The sequence below is a fragment of the Ammodytes marinus genome, assembly GCF_949987685.1.
Source record: "Ammodytes marinus genome assembly, chromosome: 6".
NCBI classification, from domain to species: domain Eukaryota; kingdom Metazoa; phylum Chordata; class Actinopteri; order Uranoscopiformes; family Ammodytidae; genus Ammodytes; species Ammodytes marinus.
The window spans coordinates 6,231,413-6,247,346 of NC_137235.1; the positions used below are offsets into that span (position 1 = coordinate 6,231,413).

At 42.2% G+C, this 15,934-nt stretch overlaps 1 protein-coding gene across 3 annotated transcripts in view; it reads right to left on the reverse strand.

Annotated features, from left to right (window-relative positions):
• lrba (LPS-responsive vesicle trafficking, beach and anchor containing) overlaps positions 1-15,934 on the reverse strand; it is a 191,588-nt gene that overhangs the window by 15,894 nt on the left and 159,760 nt on the right. For all 3 annotated transcript variants that reach the window (XM_080029557.1, XM_080029558.1, XM_080029556.1), the window contains exons 47-50: positions 10,186-10,353; positions 4,068-4,157; positions 1,741-1,918; positions 142-207 (exon numbers count right to left, since the gene is read on the reverse strand). In XM_080029557.1, the coding sequence (XP_079885683.1) occupies positions 142-207; positions 1,741-1,918; positions 4,068-4,157; positions 10,186-10,353 (502 nt within the window). The remainder of the gene's footprint in view (positions 1-141; positions 208-1,740; positions 1,919-4,067; positions 4,158-10,185; positions 10,354-15,934) is intronic.

The window sequence follows — 15,934 nt, forward strand, 5'->3', positions numbered from 1 at the left end:
GGATTCATACACAAATCCACTCCCCCCCCCCCCCCCCCCCCCCCCCCCCGAAAAGAAAAAAAAATCATTTCATGCATATATGAGCGCACATTGTTTAAATAATACGCAGTCTTTATACACAGTCGTAAATGACAAGCGTACCTATCAGAGGGTCGATCTCCACTGGAAGTTGGTACTGCTGGTCCTGCACCGCTGAGCTCGGATGACCTGACAAATAAGAAAGACAGATTGGATTAATATTGTAATCATGTGGCCTTGTGAAGTGGATGCAAAGGGCTTTCACTTCATTATAACACACTGGAAATGAATAACCATAAAGTCACAGTGTGTGTCACCCGATGGACCCAAGAGTTCTCATAGCAAATTGGATTATCAATTATGTCAAAAAACTACTGAAGCAATCTTGAATATGATGCTTTATGCAAACTATATGCTAGAAAACACATTTATTTTCTCAACCCAAAGCTATGGAGTTCACAATGATATAACAGGCACAAGAGTAGCAAGCTTGAAAGTGGCAGGGCTGAAATTAACCATTGTATTTGTTATGGATTAATCTGACAAGTTTTACGTGCATTCCATAAAATAATAAAAAATGCCTGTCACAAAAAAGTATCCATATGAAAAGATCAGCAATCCAAAACTGTATAATATTTGAGTTCAATCCAACATTTGAAGACATTAAGCGATGATTAACTAGGTGCATTGTACATCAGCTATATCTACTCTAAAAGCAAGAGGTAAATTTCGTATATCGCCTAAAAATGTCGCTTCCAACACGTTTCAATCATTCTTCATTTTTATTGTTGGCATGCGCAGTGTTGAAAATGATCTACAAGGTGCACAGCTATCCATATTTTATATTTTATCTGCCCCAACAGCCCTACGGAGACTCCAGTAAATCCACACAATTAATGAACTTCTTCTGAACAGCACACATCTTGTTTATTACACCAATTAGGTTAATCAGTCTGGTCCGTGGTGCGCATGGATGAGGCTGTATTCTACTGAAAACTGATCAGTCTTCATCCGCATAAATTCAGGAAGATATCAGATTTAATGTTTCTTAAAGGGGCGGGACAGGTGTTGGGTAAATAAGGCTTTTGTGAAGTGAGAGGCTGATGTATGGAGGTGGACGTGAGACCTAACGCTGGCTGCTGCATGTGTCACATTTGATACTGCCATCCGGTAGACACAGTCAACTGTCTAGCCAATCAACGTCCATCCTACACAGACCAGACGGGCCCATTCTTAGCTCAGGTAAATTAGAAACTATGGAGGAAAGAGATGAACCAAGGGAAAATTTAAACTATTATGTTGAAGCAGGAGATTGTCTTTACCAGCCTACAATACCCTCAAGTTTAATTTAAAGGTGGAGTCAGCGATTCTGATTCAATACCCTATGTTTACATACCAGTTAACAGAGCATAGGGTGTGTATTAAAAGTAGCACACACACACACACACACACACACAGTAGTCTACGCACAGGTAGGAGATATTCACAGATTTTTTTGCCAAAATGTGATTTTTGACAACACGTGTTCTCCAGAATCGCTGACTCTACCTTCAATGTCACTGTGGAGTAAATAAACCAGTGAATATCTCCTTACGATCCACTACCTGTCCATATTGTGTATGCGCTGAAAAATTATAGACATCGTAGGCTCTGTAAACCGTTATATAAACAAAGGGGGTCCACCATAGTTGGCATATGAGTGCACCAATACACAAGTCTCACCTGTCAAGCCGTGCCACTTGTTGACAGCAAAGAGGCGGCTGGCGGTGACGGTGATAATGGCGGGCGACGTCAGACCCGTCTGGGTGTTTGCTGCTACGTGAGTCACCGGAGAGTTTGAGGGGAACTTGAGAACCATGATCACGTCCTGCTGCATCTGCTCCGTGAACATCATGGGGCTCTGCAGGAGAAGATACTGTTCAGGCCCCCAGGACACACACACGTAATACAGGGAAGAGAGAGAGAGGGACACACACACGTAATACAGGGAAGAGAGAGAGAGAGGGACACACACACGTAATACAGGGAAGAGAGAGAGAGAGGGACACACACACGTAATACAGGGAAGAGAGAGAGAGAGGGACACACACACGTAATACAGGGAAGAGAGAGAGAGGGACAGACACACGTAATACAGGGAAGAGAGAGAGAGGGAGAGAGGGGGACAGAGACGAGATATGGAAAGACACACAGAGAGAATAGCAAAATGCAGCAGTCGGTGTTTGCGACGAAAACGACAAAAACACAGGAGGGAGAAGGGAGGAAAAAGAAGAAGAGAGATAAAGTTAGGGAAGTCTAAAGCAGGAGAGCTGTAAGCAGAGGTTAAGCAGCACAGGTGGGAAAAAGAGTTAGGTGTAAGGTTGTATGGAAGAGGCAAGAGATTGCTTTTTGAAGCAGTGATGCAGGAGAATTAGGAATAGAAGAGCAGTAGCAATATTATATGTGGAAAATGTAGAAATTAAAATAGCGTTTTTTTATAGTTTTTACGTTTCTTAAAACATGTCTGGAGGGAACCTTTAAGTACACAAAGCATACAATATTCATTTAAGTAGGACTGCAACTAAGCACTATATTTATCGTAATACATTTTTATAATTATTTGTCACCGAATGTATTGTCTTCTAAATGTCTGTTTTGTTCAACTAATTGTCTGGTTTAAAAAAAAATTACATAATTGTTTTAGCCCTGCTTTGTTTCACTGAAGTTCACACCAAGTATAAAATCCCTATAAATGACCTGCTACTCACAGTGCAGCATACAGTAAGAGAAACTGACTCGTGCACTCGCATAACAAAGACTGGATTTCATTGACCCATCAGACTGTTGGCGTGCTTAGACAGGAGCTTATATAGAGCCATTTACAGAGTGTGTTTGTACTAAGCAGCTCTTACACACAGCCATCTTCCTTCCTCGCGTGTAAAGAAGAGAAACATCAGTGTTAACATCAGGAATAGACCTCGAGTAAATCGGCTGTGTGTGACAGCCAACCAGACGCACTGACAGTATCATTACCACAGGCATAGGCAGATGCCGACACTCTGACAACACGCTCGCACGAGGGAGGACACAGGGAGAGACTGGAGAGAGCAAGAACTTGTATAGGCAAAGAGAACAGGGCGTTCTGAAGCTATATAGAGGGGTGGGTTTGGATTTCTGTTTGAATAATGGCGTCGGAATATTATGTTTGAATATGTGGCCGGGTAAAGTAAAAACATTACGTAGGAATTTGCCTATGAGTGAGGTGAATTCAGAGCCCTAGTCTGAGTGTGTGTGTGTGTGTGTGTGTGTGTGTGTGTGTGTGTGTGTGTGTGTTCCTGGTGGTGGTCTAAAGCCAGCTGTCAGCGCCACAGGGACACCACACTAATAGGGACTCATGGGGCCTTGGTCCATCACAAGCAGGCGCACACTGACTGCACTCCTTTGGCCCTTAAAAAGAAGCCGTCACTTCAGAGCTGCCGTTCATTGCTCTACTACTTCACCGATATCCTCCGCCCTTAAGCTCAGGTAGAAAAACCTGGCCAGGACCCAGGTTTCCAGCTCTCCTTTCCCCCCTGGCATACTGTACGTCTCTCACTGAACACACATGCACGGTACAAATGCGCTTGTGATCTTTCCCCTTTCACCAAGCACCTCGCTAATGACGAGACAGGAGATGCTTTCAAAAATAGACCCCGGGATTTTATTTTCCCACAGTTTGTAGACGTGTATAGAGAAGACAGGAGGAATATGGAGGAGGAAAAGGGTGAGTCAGAAATCAAGAAGAACGGTTGGATGAAGCAAAGCAGAGCGCTAACATCAGGTCACACCAGAAGTCAAAGGTAGCATTAAAAAGGCAGCACAATGGTTGATACAGTAGCTTAGTTCACTACTGACACATATTATATATCATCAAATTGTCAGACAAGGATAATATGAAGAGTGGTTTGTGTGTTTTTCTTGGATTATCTGTTTGCGTGTACAGAGTGTGTGTGTGTGTGTGTGTGTGTGTGTGTGTGTGTGTGTGTGTGTGTGTGTGTGTGTGTGTGTGTGTGTGAGTGTGTGTCACTCACCACTTGCATGGCCGAGCTTCGGGGTGGGTGTGGCTCGATGAGCAACTGGCAGGGGGTCTGTCCGAATCCCTTTATTTGAGACTCCACAGCCTGGGGAGAGAGGGGACGGAATGGCAAAGAAAAAAATTAAATGTGTTAATCTTGCATTGTTTTGCCTGAGAATTTAAAGGCAATTACAAGTTGTAAGATGTAACATTAAGGCCCTAGATAAAGGGTGTAAAGAGATATAACATACACATATTTGTTGTCTGCAATCGCCTGTGTCTATCCAAGAATTTATAATTTGGTAATACATACTAATGTTATTAGGAATCTTATTAACTAAAAACTAATGCTTATTACCTAGACCTAATGCATTCGTTACCCATCATTTTTTATTCATATTTCAATATGGATAAATATTTTGATAGAGAATTGCAGAATTAATTTACGTCAATAGATCAAATATCAACATGTCTGTGTTGCGACAAAAAGTCAACTGAGATTTACAAAAAAGACCAATGCTGACCGAGTGGAGAAAAAAGCATCATGCACACATGTCTTACATATAAACATACTCTCCTAACTGTCTGACACACTCTCTCTCTCACATATAACATTTACACACACACACCAATCTATCGTGCGCACAGCCACACACAGAATGCGAGGCGGGCTGGTAGGCTGGTTAGGTGGTGTTAATGAAGAGGTATAGGACCATAAATGTCAGAGCAGACGCCGGGCCAGCAGCCTCTGGACAGCATCACACCGCTCACTGTCAGGCCAACTAGCAGAGCAGAGAACACACCAAGACCAGGGTACACATCCATACGCCTACAACACACTTTATACCCTACTACTCTACACTGTCATACTGTCAGTATTTAAGATTGAAACTAACTTTTTTTATATCTATTATCTGTTAAGTTGATTTTAAAGTCTGTAAAATGGTGGAAAATAGCGAAAAGTAGTTATGGATATTCCACAGGCCAAGTCCCTAAAAATAGTGTATTCGCTTTTCATAAATCATATGTAAAAAACTGAGAAAATGTTGACATTTGCGGAGCTGGAATCATAAAATAAAACAAAATATACTGTATTCACACAAGAAAGCCGTTGCCCGTGCGAGCACTTATAAAGATATAAAAAAAAAAGGGATGAAGAAAAGAAAATCCTAAAATGTCCAGAAAAACAAAAGATTTCAAGATACGCATCGGTGGGAATTTGTATAACAACATTAAGCAGACACCGCATTGAGTAGTAGAGAGAAAAATAAGAAAAATCTATCATACAGTGTGATAGATAGTTTATAAAAAGGGGACAGGCATAGAGAAAAGGGCCAACGCAAAATTATGACAGAGCCGTCAGTATGGTGGTGTGCACTGTGACTGGCTGTGTGGGAGTGACAGCTTGTGTGTGTAGGCTGAGACGCTTGAGCCTTTACTTGGCTGAGGCCCTGAGAGCATGAGCTCATGGCTGAGGCCTGCACATGGTATTTCCATGAGAAAAAACGGTTTGGGGAAGTAAGGTCTGCTCTTATACCCATTGTCTGAAACTAAGCAGAGAGAGGCGTAGAGAGAAGGAGCCATCCAGACCTTCTATTACAAGGGCTTCATCAGATACATTTACTGCCAAGAATCACGCTCCAAAAATTCTATGTAAAGTTTTTTTTTTTATGTGAATGTAGCACTAAGACACCAGGGAGATCAAATATATCTACCATTTTACAGTCACATCTTTCTCAACTTTACTCCCACCTTCATCACACTAATAGTTTGGTTTACATTCTTATTTGTACCTCTGTTTCTTTAACAGTCTTTCTGAGCAGAACAGTCTTGATTCATTGTATTAAATTGTTTAAATTGACCACTTTCATGATACCAACTCTGAGAGGGTATTTAAAAAGGTTAATTAATTCATTAACATTTCATGGATAAAAATATAAATATAAATAAAATCCTAAATAACGAACTTAGTTCAGTTTCCATGTTTCCCCGTGTAATATGTTGCAAAAACAAGATGATCCCCAGTCAAGTCAGCTGTGTGGTTTTGGCTCAACAGAAAACAGAACGGAAAACTTCTACAGGGGGGTTTAGAACTGTCTCCTTGTTAGCAAAAGTGCCTGTGGTTTCTGTGTTCAAGACAAAACGGCTCTCGCTGCATGTTGACCTAAACACATGCATGTGTGCGAGCATGCTAGTTCTGCAAGACACATTTCTATAATCCAGTGTTGTTGCAATATTTTGACTGGAATGTACCCTATAATTAACATGTTTTTGATATAATGATGTAATAGGATTAAAACAGTATTCACCTCATTACTGATCCTGAGCCAGCATCTTTACAGTTTCCATCTCTGTCCACAGTTTGTGTGTTAGCGAGAGGACCTCAGTGCATCAGTCAAGGTCAAAGAGCCTCCCCTCTCCTCTGCCTATAGAGTGGAGCATTTTGCTTAAGCTAATGTGAGGAGGACACTCGTCAAAGCAACTCAACCCGTCTTCATTAAAGTTCAGCGCTGACATTTATGAGGCGGTGGAACGTTTGGAAAGTGGCTGCTGAGTCTAGGTCAGCATGTCCTATCCCTATATGCCAATGCAATGCTCAGGTGATTATATGAGGGACCATTTCAAAGGGCCAATCTCTTTTGGGGGCACTGGCCCATGTCTGATGACGCTTTTCTATATTCTATACATTTAAATGGCTGAGATGCCCTCGGCTCAGATGTCCCCGCCCGCCTTTTGATTTACTCTGCCACTTGACAAGATGGATCTCCATGTAAAACACGCAGCTTTTATGCAAATCGGCCCAGCAACATTTAATCTATGAATAGAATAAAAAGAATAACTACAATGGTCTTGTGTTGTTGACAAGCAGCTTGATGGGGTCCATCTTTGGATTTAGAGTCCTTGCATATATGAACAGATATTAATTACAGTGCAGGGCATATTGTATAAAGAAAATAAACCAGTGGGCCTGGTTTCTGGTGAGTGACTCTGGCTGGGTGTCAAAGCCGGTTCACTCGCGTGGGTACATTTCCCCGTCTTCTGCCGAATTACGCAAACGCTGTACAATTCAGACGGGGCTCTGTGTTGTGTCGCTGGTGTGAGGAGGCTGTGGGATTTTCCATAATCACATGTGAAAGAGGGGAAGCCCTGTACAACCATGAGAAGGCAACGCAGGGTGTGTTTCTCTTTATACATTGAGAGGCAACACAGATGTGCATGCATGCCATGCACACGGGTGCACACACACGTACAAATGAATGCATATGCGCAGGCACACACACACACACACACAGTTCTCTTAGAGGGGGGACGGGAGGTTACGTTTTGACTTGCGGCGGAGGCAGGACAGGAAGTAATCATGGTTTTGAAAAACACAGCAGTGGTCTCAGCATTCCCTAATCTGTGCTGAGATATTCCAAACTCTCTCCCAGGAAAGTAACCTACACATAAACACACAAACCGTGTCCATTTATGCTGATGAGCACACATAAATATACAAAGGTACACACATGCCAATGGATGCACGTATACTTGCGCTTGTGACAAACATATGAAGGTGTGGTTTGTACAAATCCCTTGAGTTTGTGTTTGCTCGGGCTGCCAAACAGTGTGGTAGGAAATAGGAATACACAACTCTCTAACCCAGTCTACCACCCTTTCCGACACAAATAATCACACACACACACACACGCACACACACACACGGTCTGAGACCCATCCCCCTGACAATGAACAGCCCCAGGGCCTGTCCTAATGCAGCCTAGCTCCGGCCCAGACCACAGCTCAGGCTGAAACAGTTGTCACTCAGTAATGGAGGACTCTGGGGAGGTTCTCAGACCCAAAGCCCTTCAGCCACCCCCCAGCACCACGGCCCTGACGAGGCCCAGGCCTGGAACTCTGCTTCAGCCTTCTACTCAGACAGGGCACGCTTCCTTCCAAACACACACAGACACAGTTGAAGGGGAGCCGTGGCTGGGCTCGCGGGGATAACACTGCTTTGGTTTATGTAACTAATTAAAGCGCTCAGACGAAAAGGGTGTTTTCCAAAAAAGGTGAAAGCCAGCAGATTGGACTCACAGCACCAGACAGAGGGCGGGAGAAAAAAAATAAAGCAAAAATGACATCTCATGGGAGCGGAACAAATTGAGCTAAGTTTAACATATTATACATATAGATATGCTGAAATAAAGTCTCCAACAACCTTTAGCAATATTAAGTGTTTTGTGACAATGTGAGTGTTAGGAATTGCATGTGTAATTTCTTAAAACATCAATATAAAATTCAAACAACTTTACTGTTTATTTTGCATAAGAAAAACAATATAATTTTGATTTGTGCTGGAAAGCAATGCAGCAGATTTCCCATAAAATCTAAACCAGTGCACACAATATAAACACTAACACCAATCTCTTTTCATTGGTTAGGTTTATTTACTATAATCATACTGTCAAAACATATTTTTTATGTTATATTGACAGTACAATGCGACCAAATCTGCATCGAAATAAATAAAGACCATATATTCAGAAGCATGAATATCCAAAATGTGCATTCTTGCAGTCATAAGCGGAGAGGCTGTGGTGGGTGCTATTTTAATACCACTCAAAATCCCATGCACTGGCTTGATGGCGTTCTGTCTGTTTGTTGATTTATCAGCCCCACTGTCACTGCAAAGGGTTTGCAGCAGGAATAGTGGTTGACCAGTCATTCAATTTTGTGGTTGAGTGTTAACCAGAAGAATGGGTAATGGGCTAGGGGGGAAATGACCGGTGCACCCTGGTAATGAATCTGCATGTGTGTGTGTGTGTGTGTGTGTGTGTGTGTGTGTGTGTGTGTGTGTGTGTGTGTGTGTGTGTGTGTGTGTGTGTGTGTATGTGCGTGTTTGTGCGTAGCTAAAGGCCAAAGCACATCTGGATGGGAATTGGGGTGAATGAGGTGATAAATCAAATGTACCCCTAGCGCCCGCGATGCTCCAGTCACTGAGCATGAAGGGCAGCGGAACAGTGGAGGCAAAAGGCTGTGCAGCACCTTCATATACTCTGGACTCATCTCCATTCAGACTTCAATGCTATGGGGACCTTTGCCTGGGGGTATAAGTCTGCTTTATTGCTAATCAAGTCTTATTTTTAATTGTTTTGTCCATAATATCTATTGGTAATAATAACATTGTACTCCACTATTTATTTAGTCTTGCAACACACATTTAAACCTACAGGCAAGTGACTTTATATATATGTTTCAGATCATCTGACCACCTATGTTTCTTCCCATCTTGCCAGACTTTGATATAGCAATGTCACCGTGTGTTTCCAGATGTAAGCAATTACTAAGGTAAGTGAACCCTTTTCATACGCAATTGAAACAATGGCCAATATTAAAAAAACTAGTTTGATAACTGGAATTAACAGTTATGAAAAACCCTGTGCAAAGCCATGTGTACACAGACAGGAATAAAAATAGGATATGAGCCACTTTTGGCAATACAACTTAACAACGTCAAAAACAGTCTGATGGGAGCAGGGTCAATTGGTTTGCTGCTGGCTGGCTGCCTCTTACAGCAGATTGGTGAAGTTGTCATGTCGGTGTTTGGCTGTGGGCAAACTAGCTTTTGTTTTTCTTTTGTAGCGCTGTGCTTTTTTTCTGTTGCTTTCGGGCAGGCCAGCCAGCGTAGTTCTTGTGTGTGTGTGTGTGTAGCAGCAGTTCAAAGTGAGGGGGGATGAATAATGAATGAAAGCCAAGGAGGAGGCTTTAAGGCATTAAAAGTGGAACACTTGGTGGAGTGCTTTCAGGAGGAATCACACAGAGGGGGAAAACGCTTTGCTCAGCAATACCTGCCAGTAGATTGTTAGCCTAGCTCTCATATGCCATTCTAACAACCTATTTAACATGGCTAATGGCATCAAGAATATCCCTGATATACAGATGCAGTGAGTGAATGGACAGATGCTTTTGTAATATAGTCAGATTAAGCATCCATTTGAGAGTGCTTACACTCAAGTGTACTTACTGTAATATTGTGTTTTTTCCCCCTGACTCAGCATTACTTGCCATGGGAGTTAAATCAGCCGTGCAGTACGTACAGTAAATGTGTATTAAAACGCGTGAGTGAGTGTATGTGCATGTATTAGCCTCACCTCTCTGAGCATGGGGTCGCTGATGGAGCTGAGGTTGACTGCACCTTCGTAGGTCAGATAATAGAAAACGTTGAGGGCTCTGGCTGCTTCAGGGCCCTGCTGCTTGTAGCCAAAGATCAGATCGATCCACTGGTGGAGCTGGCAGGACACAAACTCACTCTCCAGAGCCTGGAAGGGGAAGAGAGGACAGAGGGATTAACAATATGGTAAATGTCAACAGATGCAACAAGAGCGCTAACCAAATGCTACTTAACAAAACATGTTCCTTGAAGGTTAGAAGTTAGAAGTTCTAGTGAATGCTTGTTGTCAAAATCGCTTTCCGTCATAATCAGTGAATATCTCCTCAGGTTCTGCTGCCTGTCCGTACTATGTGTGAGCTGAAAAAAATTCCATTGTTAATACACAGCCTAGGCTCTGTAAACGGGGGACCGACTGTAGCTAGCAACATGCCCCTTGCAGAGACTATGCTGTGTATTAGCACCCAATCTTTTTTTCAGCGCACACAGTATGGACAGGTAGCGGATTGTGAGGAAATATTCATTGATTTTGACAAAAATTGATTTTGACAACAAGCATTCTCCAGAATCGCTGACTCCATCTTTAACCCATAAATGAATAGCAGCCATCACCAATAACGAGCGAAAAAAATCTATATCTGATCACATGGGAACATTGAAACATTAGACCTCTTGTATTTCACAAGGGAGCCATTTCAAGCCTCTGTCTTTGTTCATTTCTCTGTCAGTCGCGGGTGTATAAGAGCAGAGTGTTGCTCTTCTGCAGACGTCTGCGCATCGCCATAACGCTGAGATACAAGCCGTTTTCTCTCCTCATTAGCCGGCAAAAAAACATTTATGGTTTCCCCATAAAAACAGGCAATTGTGTTAATTTGTGTAAAGCTGTCGGCCTCACAAAAGCCCTCTAAACACGACCAAATTAGAATGAGGCAGCCCTTGATTGTCATTGCTGCCTTGTGTCACATTAATTTGTGACAAAACATTAGCCCGCGCTACACTTAAATGGCAATTTATATCATTTACATTTTTACTGTGGAGACCGACGCATCCCTCACTTAAATGTGACTTTCTGACAGCTCATTCCGCATCTAATTCTTCCCCACTCTCTTAATTACAACTTTCAATCAGGCATGGGAGCGCGGGTACAGAGAGGAGACGGTGTGTGGTTGAGGTATGATGATGTTTTTACTGCAACTTGAGTATGGACTGAAATTTTGATGCCGTCACACAATTCCATAATCTGAGCTGATTAGAAGCAATATAAAAGTTGTGTGAATAATACAAGGATATGAATCATTCACGCTGGTTCCACGAGAGAGAGAAAAAAAAACCTCAGAAGACAAAAATATGAAAGATTCTCAGGTTCAATGTATGAACATGCAAACATAACAAAGGCAAAGGCTGAGTATTACAAGTCAATACATTTTAGTTTTTAACCGAAATGTGTCTTTAGCCTCGAATGAGTGCATTTATACTCACACATGTAGGAGAAAAGCTATTATTATTGCTAACAATGAAAGCAATATGTCAGTATGTCAGTGTTTGTTAATTGAAAAATAGTATGCATAGTGCAAGTGTTGCAACTGCTTTTTAAAACATGTTTGTAATACGTTTGTCTAACACTATTTTAAATGTTTCCTTCCAGGCAACTACTTTTATTCATATTTGAGATATATCTTGTGATGTACATGTGTTCCTGCTCTTCCATTACTTGGCAATTATGTGGTGTAGATTAAGCTTTTATTGTTTACTTCAAGGATTGTTTATTGTGTTGAGATGCCTAACTCCCTGGAGCTCCAAAAGCTGGCACTGAATGTTTGGTAGTACTGGTAATCCTGTTTACTTATTTTGAGATGAGCTCTTAGGCTGCTGTGAATGAGAAGTCTTTTGTGTACCAATAGTCGGGTATTTTATTGGCACGAGAATCGATAAAAATTCAAGCAAAACCAACTCTTCTTTTAACAGGGCAGTGTGGTTCATAGCTGGTGTCATACAGAAATAATTGGTGTGTGTATTGTACATTTATGGTTATTACACACATTGGTATTTTGGACAATGCCCCACTTGGATGCAATCACTGCTCTGAGAGCTGTAGACTTGACAAAATGAGCAGACGGAGAGAGATCAGTCTATTCTTGTCCCCTTTGAGGGACTCGCTAGACAAAATGTTATGTCGAGGGGCTGAACTATGGGGTAACGTTAAAACAAAACTAAGCTAACGTTTAGCATTAAGATAAAACAGAACACCCCTAGAGTCTTACACAGTCTAGACTTTGTGTCTATCTCTCCCTCTAGCATCAGCATAGTCACCATGTTAAGTGCGTTTAAAAGCTTGTGTCATAAGGCAATCTTTTTTTATGTTACATTATAAAACAGGGAAACGCTTTTCATTCAAAGTCACTTTTAAAGCAGGCGGAGTGGGGTTTAATCATGCGTGGGTGTGTGTGGGTGTGTTTGTGTGTGTGTGTGTGTGTGTCTGTGGGTGTGTTTGTGTGTGTGTGTGTGTGTGTGTGTGTGTGTCTGTGGGTGTGTGTGTGTGTGTGGGTGGGTGTGTGTGTGTGTGTGTGTGTGTGAGAGTGAGAGAGAGATCAGTTCATTATGCGCTAGGATTGACCTTTGACGGGCCCTGCTCCCCTGTTCCTAAAACTAAAGCTGGGCCTGATGGGCATTTAATGTGCACTGCAATCTACTGTCAATCAGCATGGGGAAACAAAGAGCAGCCATGTTATTGCTGCTCCCTCTCCGGAGGCCCGCTTTTATGGAAATCACTTGCATGCACCATTTGGAGAGAGAGGGAGACAGAGAGAGAGAGCGATATAATAAGTGAGAGTGTGTGAATGTGTGTGTGTGCATGTGCTATGTTGGCATTGTGTATAGCTGTGCATTATTGTATTTGTTTGGTCAAAAACAATAAAAAACCCATCAGTGACCCACACCATTTGCACTGGGTGACATGTTTTTGCAGTTCCCTGCATATGGGAAGGGTAGTTTACTTTGAGTTACCAACCATCCTCACAACGCTCACCAAACGTGGCTGAATATAGTCAACAACATATACACAATTTACTTCTGTTAAAGTATAATTTGCTCAAAAACAGTGTTTAAGTGCTTTAAGAATAAATTCCTTTCTGTGTTTGATGGACCGTGTGCTACCAAAAGGGTAGAGAAGTTTGAACTTGGTAAGAGAATAAGCAATGCATTGTTGTTGTTTCTTGTATGTTCACGGTGACAGAAATATAGCATATCACAAGCCTTATTAAATTTTGTATCAATATCATATCAGACTATGTTTGCAAATAACAGACATGATCATACTAATGCAATTTCAATAATACATTTGAGTGTTGAGAGAAAATCAACAGTATCAATTTTTTCTTCTTATATCTAAAAGACTGTAAGGAATTTGTGCTCCTTGATAGACAAGCAATAGAAGCAAAATAGCAGATATCAGGCATGTACAGATAAGTCATTAACACTGAGCCAGGTGAGCGAGCGTCTTCTTCGTTGGTGCCAACACTGTAGGAAACCGTGAGGCAGAAGGTTGGGGCAGATAGCAGATTCCTGAGGTGGGATCTGGTGCCACTTCAGGAGAAGCAGGCAGGATTATTGATGGGCCAATTAGCAGCCAGTGTGTGTGTCGTCCCCATCCACGGGGGACTCTCTGATAATTAATGAATAATTTAGCATGCCTTTATGTAAATGCTGATAGGGGGGTAGAAGTCACCGGAATCCCACCATTTCTATTGTTGTAAGGATTTGACAAAGTGCACCTTTGAAACGTACGGGGGTCCCCTTTGTTGTGTGCTGTGACTTGTTTCCAAAGGCAATAATAATTTGTAATATTCACCTATGTGGGGAAATGTAATAATTCACCTTAATCTGTTTTTTTTTTTTTTGTATGCGAGAAGTACTCAAATGGGTATCTTCTAATGGGTCATTTCTCTTCTTGAATGTAATGCTTGTTTTGCTTGCTTGCCAGTTTTGCAGGGGCTATGATGTGAATTCCAATGAAAATGTCTCATAATGAACATGCCTAGTCTCGGGTTACTTTAATTCCTCCCTTCATGAAACATCTGTAACTGCAGGTTTGAAGGTAAAATCAAAAAAGAAAACAGAAAAACTCAACAAGAATGACAGTTTGACTACATGTCTGTCGATATGTTACTCTTTAGCATGAGATATACTCTAGACTGACTGAGGACCTAAAGTCACGCTCTCCTTATTGGAGAGATCAGACCGGAGGAGACCCCAAGTGATTGCAATTAAGCAGCTGGTGGACATTAAGTCGGGATTACTCAGGAGTCTTGAAGGAGCAAAACAGAGAACGTCTGATCTCGACTCAACGGGGCTTAGTCCGCACAGCCCCCATCTTGAAATGCTTTTTTTTTTTCTGTGAGCGAGTGCGTGCAATTTATTTTTATCTCCTTTTAGCCTCACTTTGGACTTTTAGCGATTATAGTTTTTCGGCGCAAGAGTAAAAAGGTGTTCGTCCATGCTTCGGTTGCACTGGGCCTATCCGGGGAAGTTTGCTGTGGTTTGCAGTTAGCGTTACAATCTGGATTGAGGTGGATTTCACGTCAGCTTTTAACGAGATGACACTGAATGCTCTCCTTAAAAAGGGACTTATGGAGGGCTGTCTGTGGGGATGTTAAAATGTCACTTAACAAATCAATGCTCTCATTTGCATGCCGACGGTGGTGTGCATGTGCCCGTGCACGTGTCACCGACGGTGCGCGGTTTAGTAATCAATGGCACATGTTGTACTGCAGAGTGTTGTCAGCGGCAGACTGTTTTCTTTTGTATCGATTACGGATGAATAAAGCAAACACTTGTCAGCTCTGTATATACTCAAATGAGATGTTTAAGAACAAGCTGATCAAAACATCCTGAAAAACCATAGTCTGTGTGTGTGTGTGTGTGTGTGTGTGTGTGTGTGTGTGTGTGTGTGTGTGTGTGTGTGTGTGTGTGTGTGTGACAGTCAAACATCCTGCATCTGAATTATGCTGCTTAACCACAAAATCAGTGGTTAAATCAAGTTGTTAAGTCATATTGAATTTTTTAGTGGCCGTTTAATTACATCCGAACAAAACTTGTGTGTGTTTCCCAGTACACCACCACGCAGAATCCTTTTCAGAAGTCAGTCAACCTATCTTTCTAACCTTAATACAAGTTTATTATCTCTTATTTCAATTCCATTTTCTTCCTCTTCCAAGTTCAGCAGACCCCCACCCCCACCCCCCCTTTCATTTTCCCTTCTACTTATTTTCTCACTCGTAGCTCTTACTCCCTCCTTTCCTCCGACTCTTTTCTTCTAGTCATCTGATCCTTTAGATCAACTCTGGAGTTGCCTTGCCCCGAGGTTGACAAGCACTCTGATTAAAGGGCTTATTAGCTCGCTGTAAATGAGAAGCCGATTGTCATTTTGAAGCAGGCAAGAGGAAGCCTGTTGCCAGCCAGGGGAGAGAGGGGATAGGGGGAGAGGGGTATAGGGGGCCCCCCAACATGGAAGAAATGGGTGACGTAAGGAATGAGAGCCTCGGAGCAGCCGCACACAGCTAACAAACCATTTCCTTTATTCTCATATTCACACACACCGAGAGAGAACCCCAGATGGGTTGTGTGTGTGTGTGTGTGTGTGTGTGTGTGTGTGTGTGTGTGTGTGTGTGTGTGTGTGTGTGTGTGTGTGTGTGTGTGTGTGTGTGTGTGTGTGTGTGTGTGTGTGTGTGTGTGTG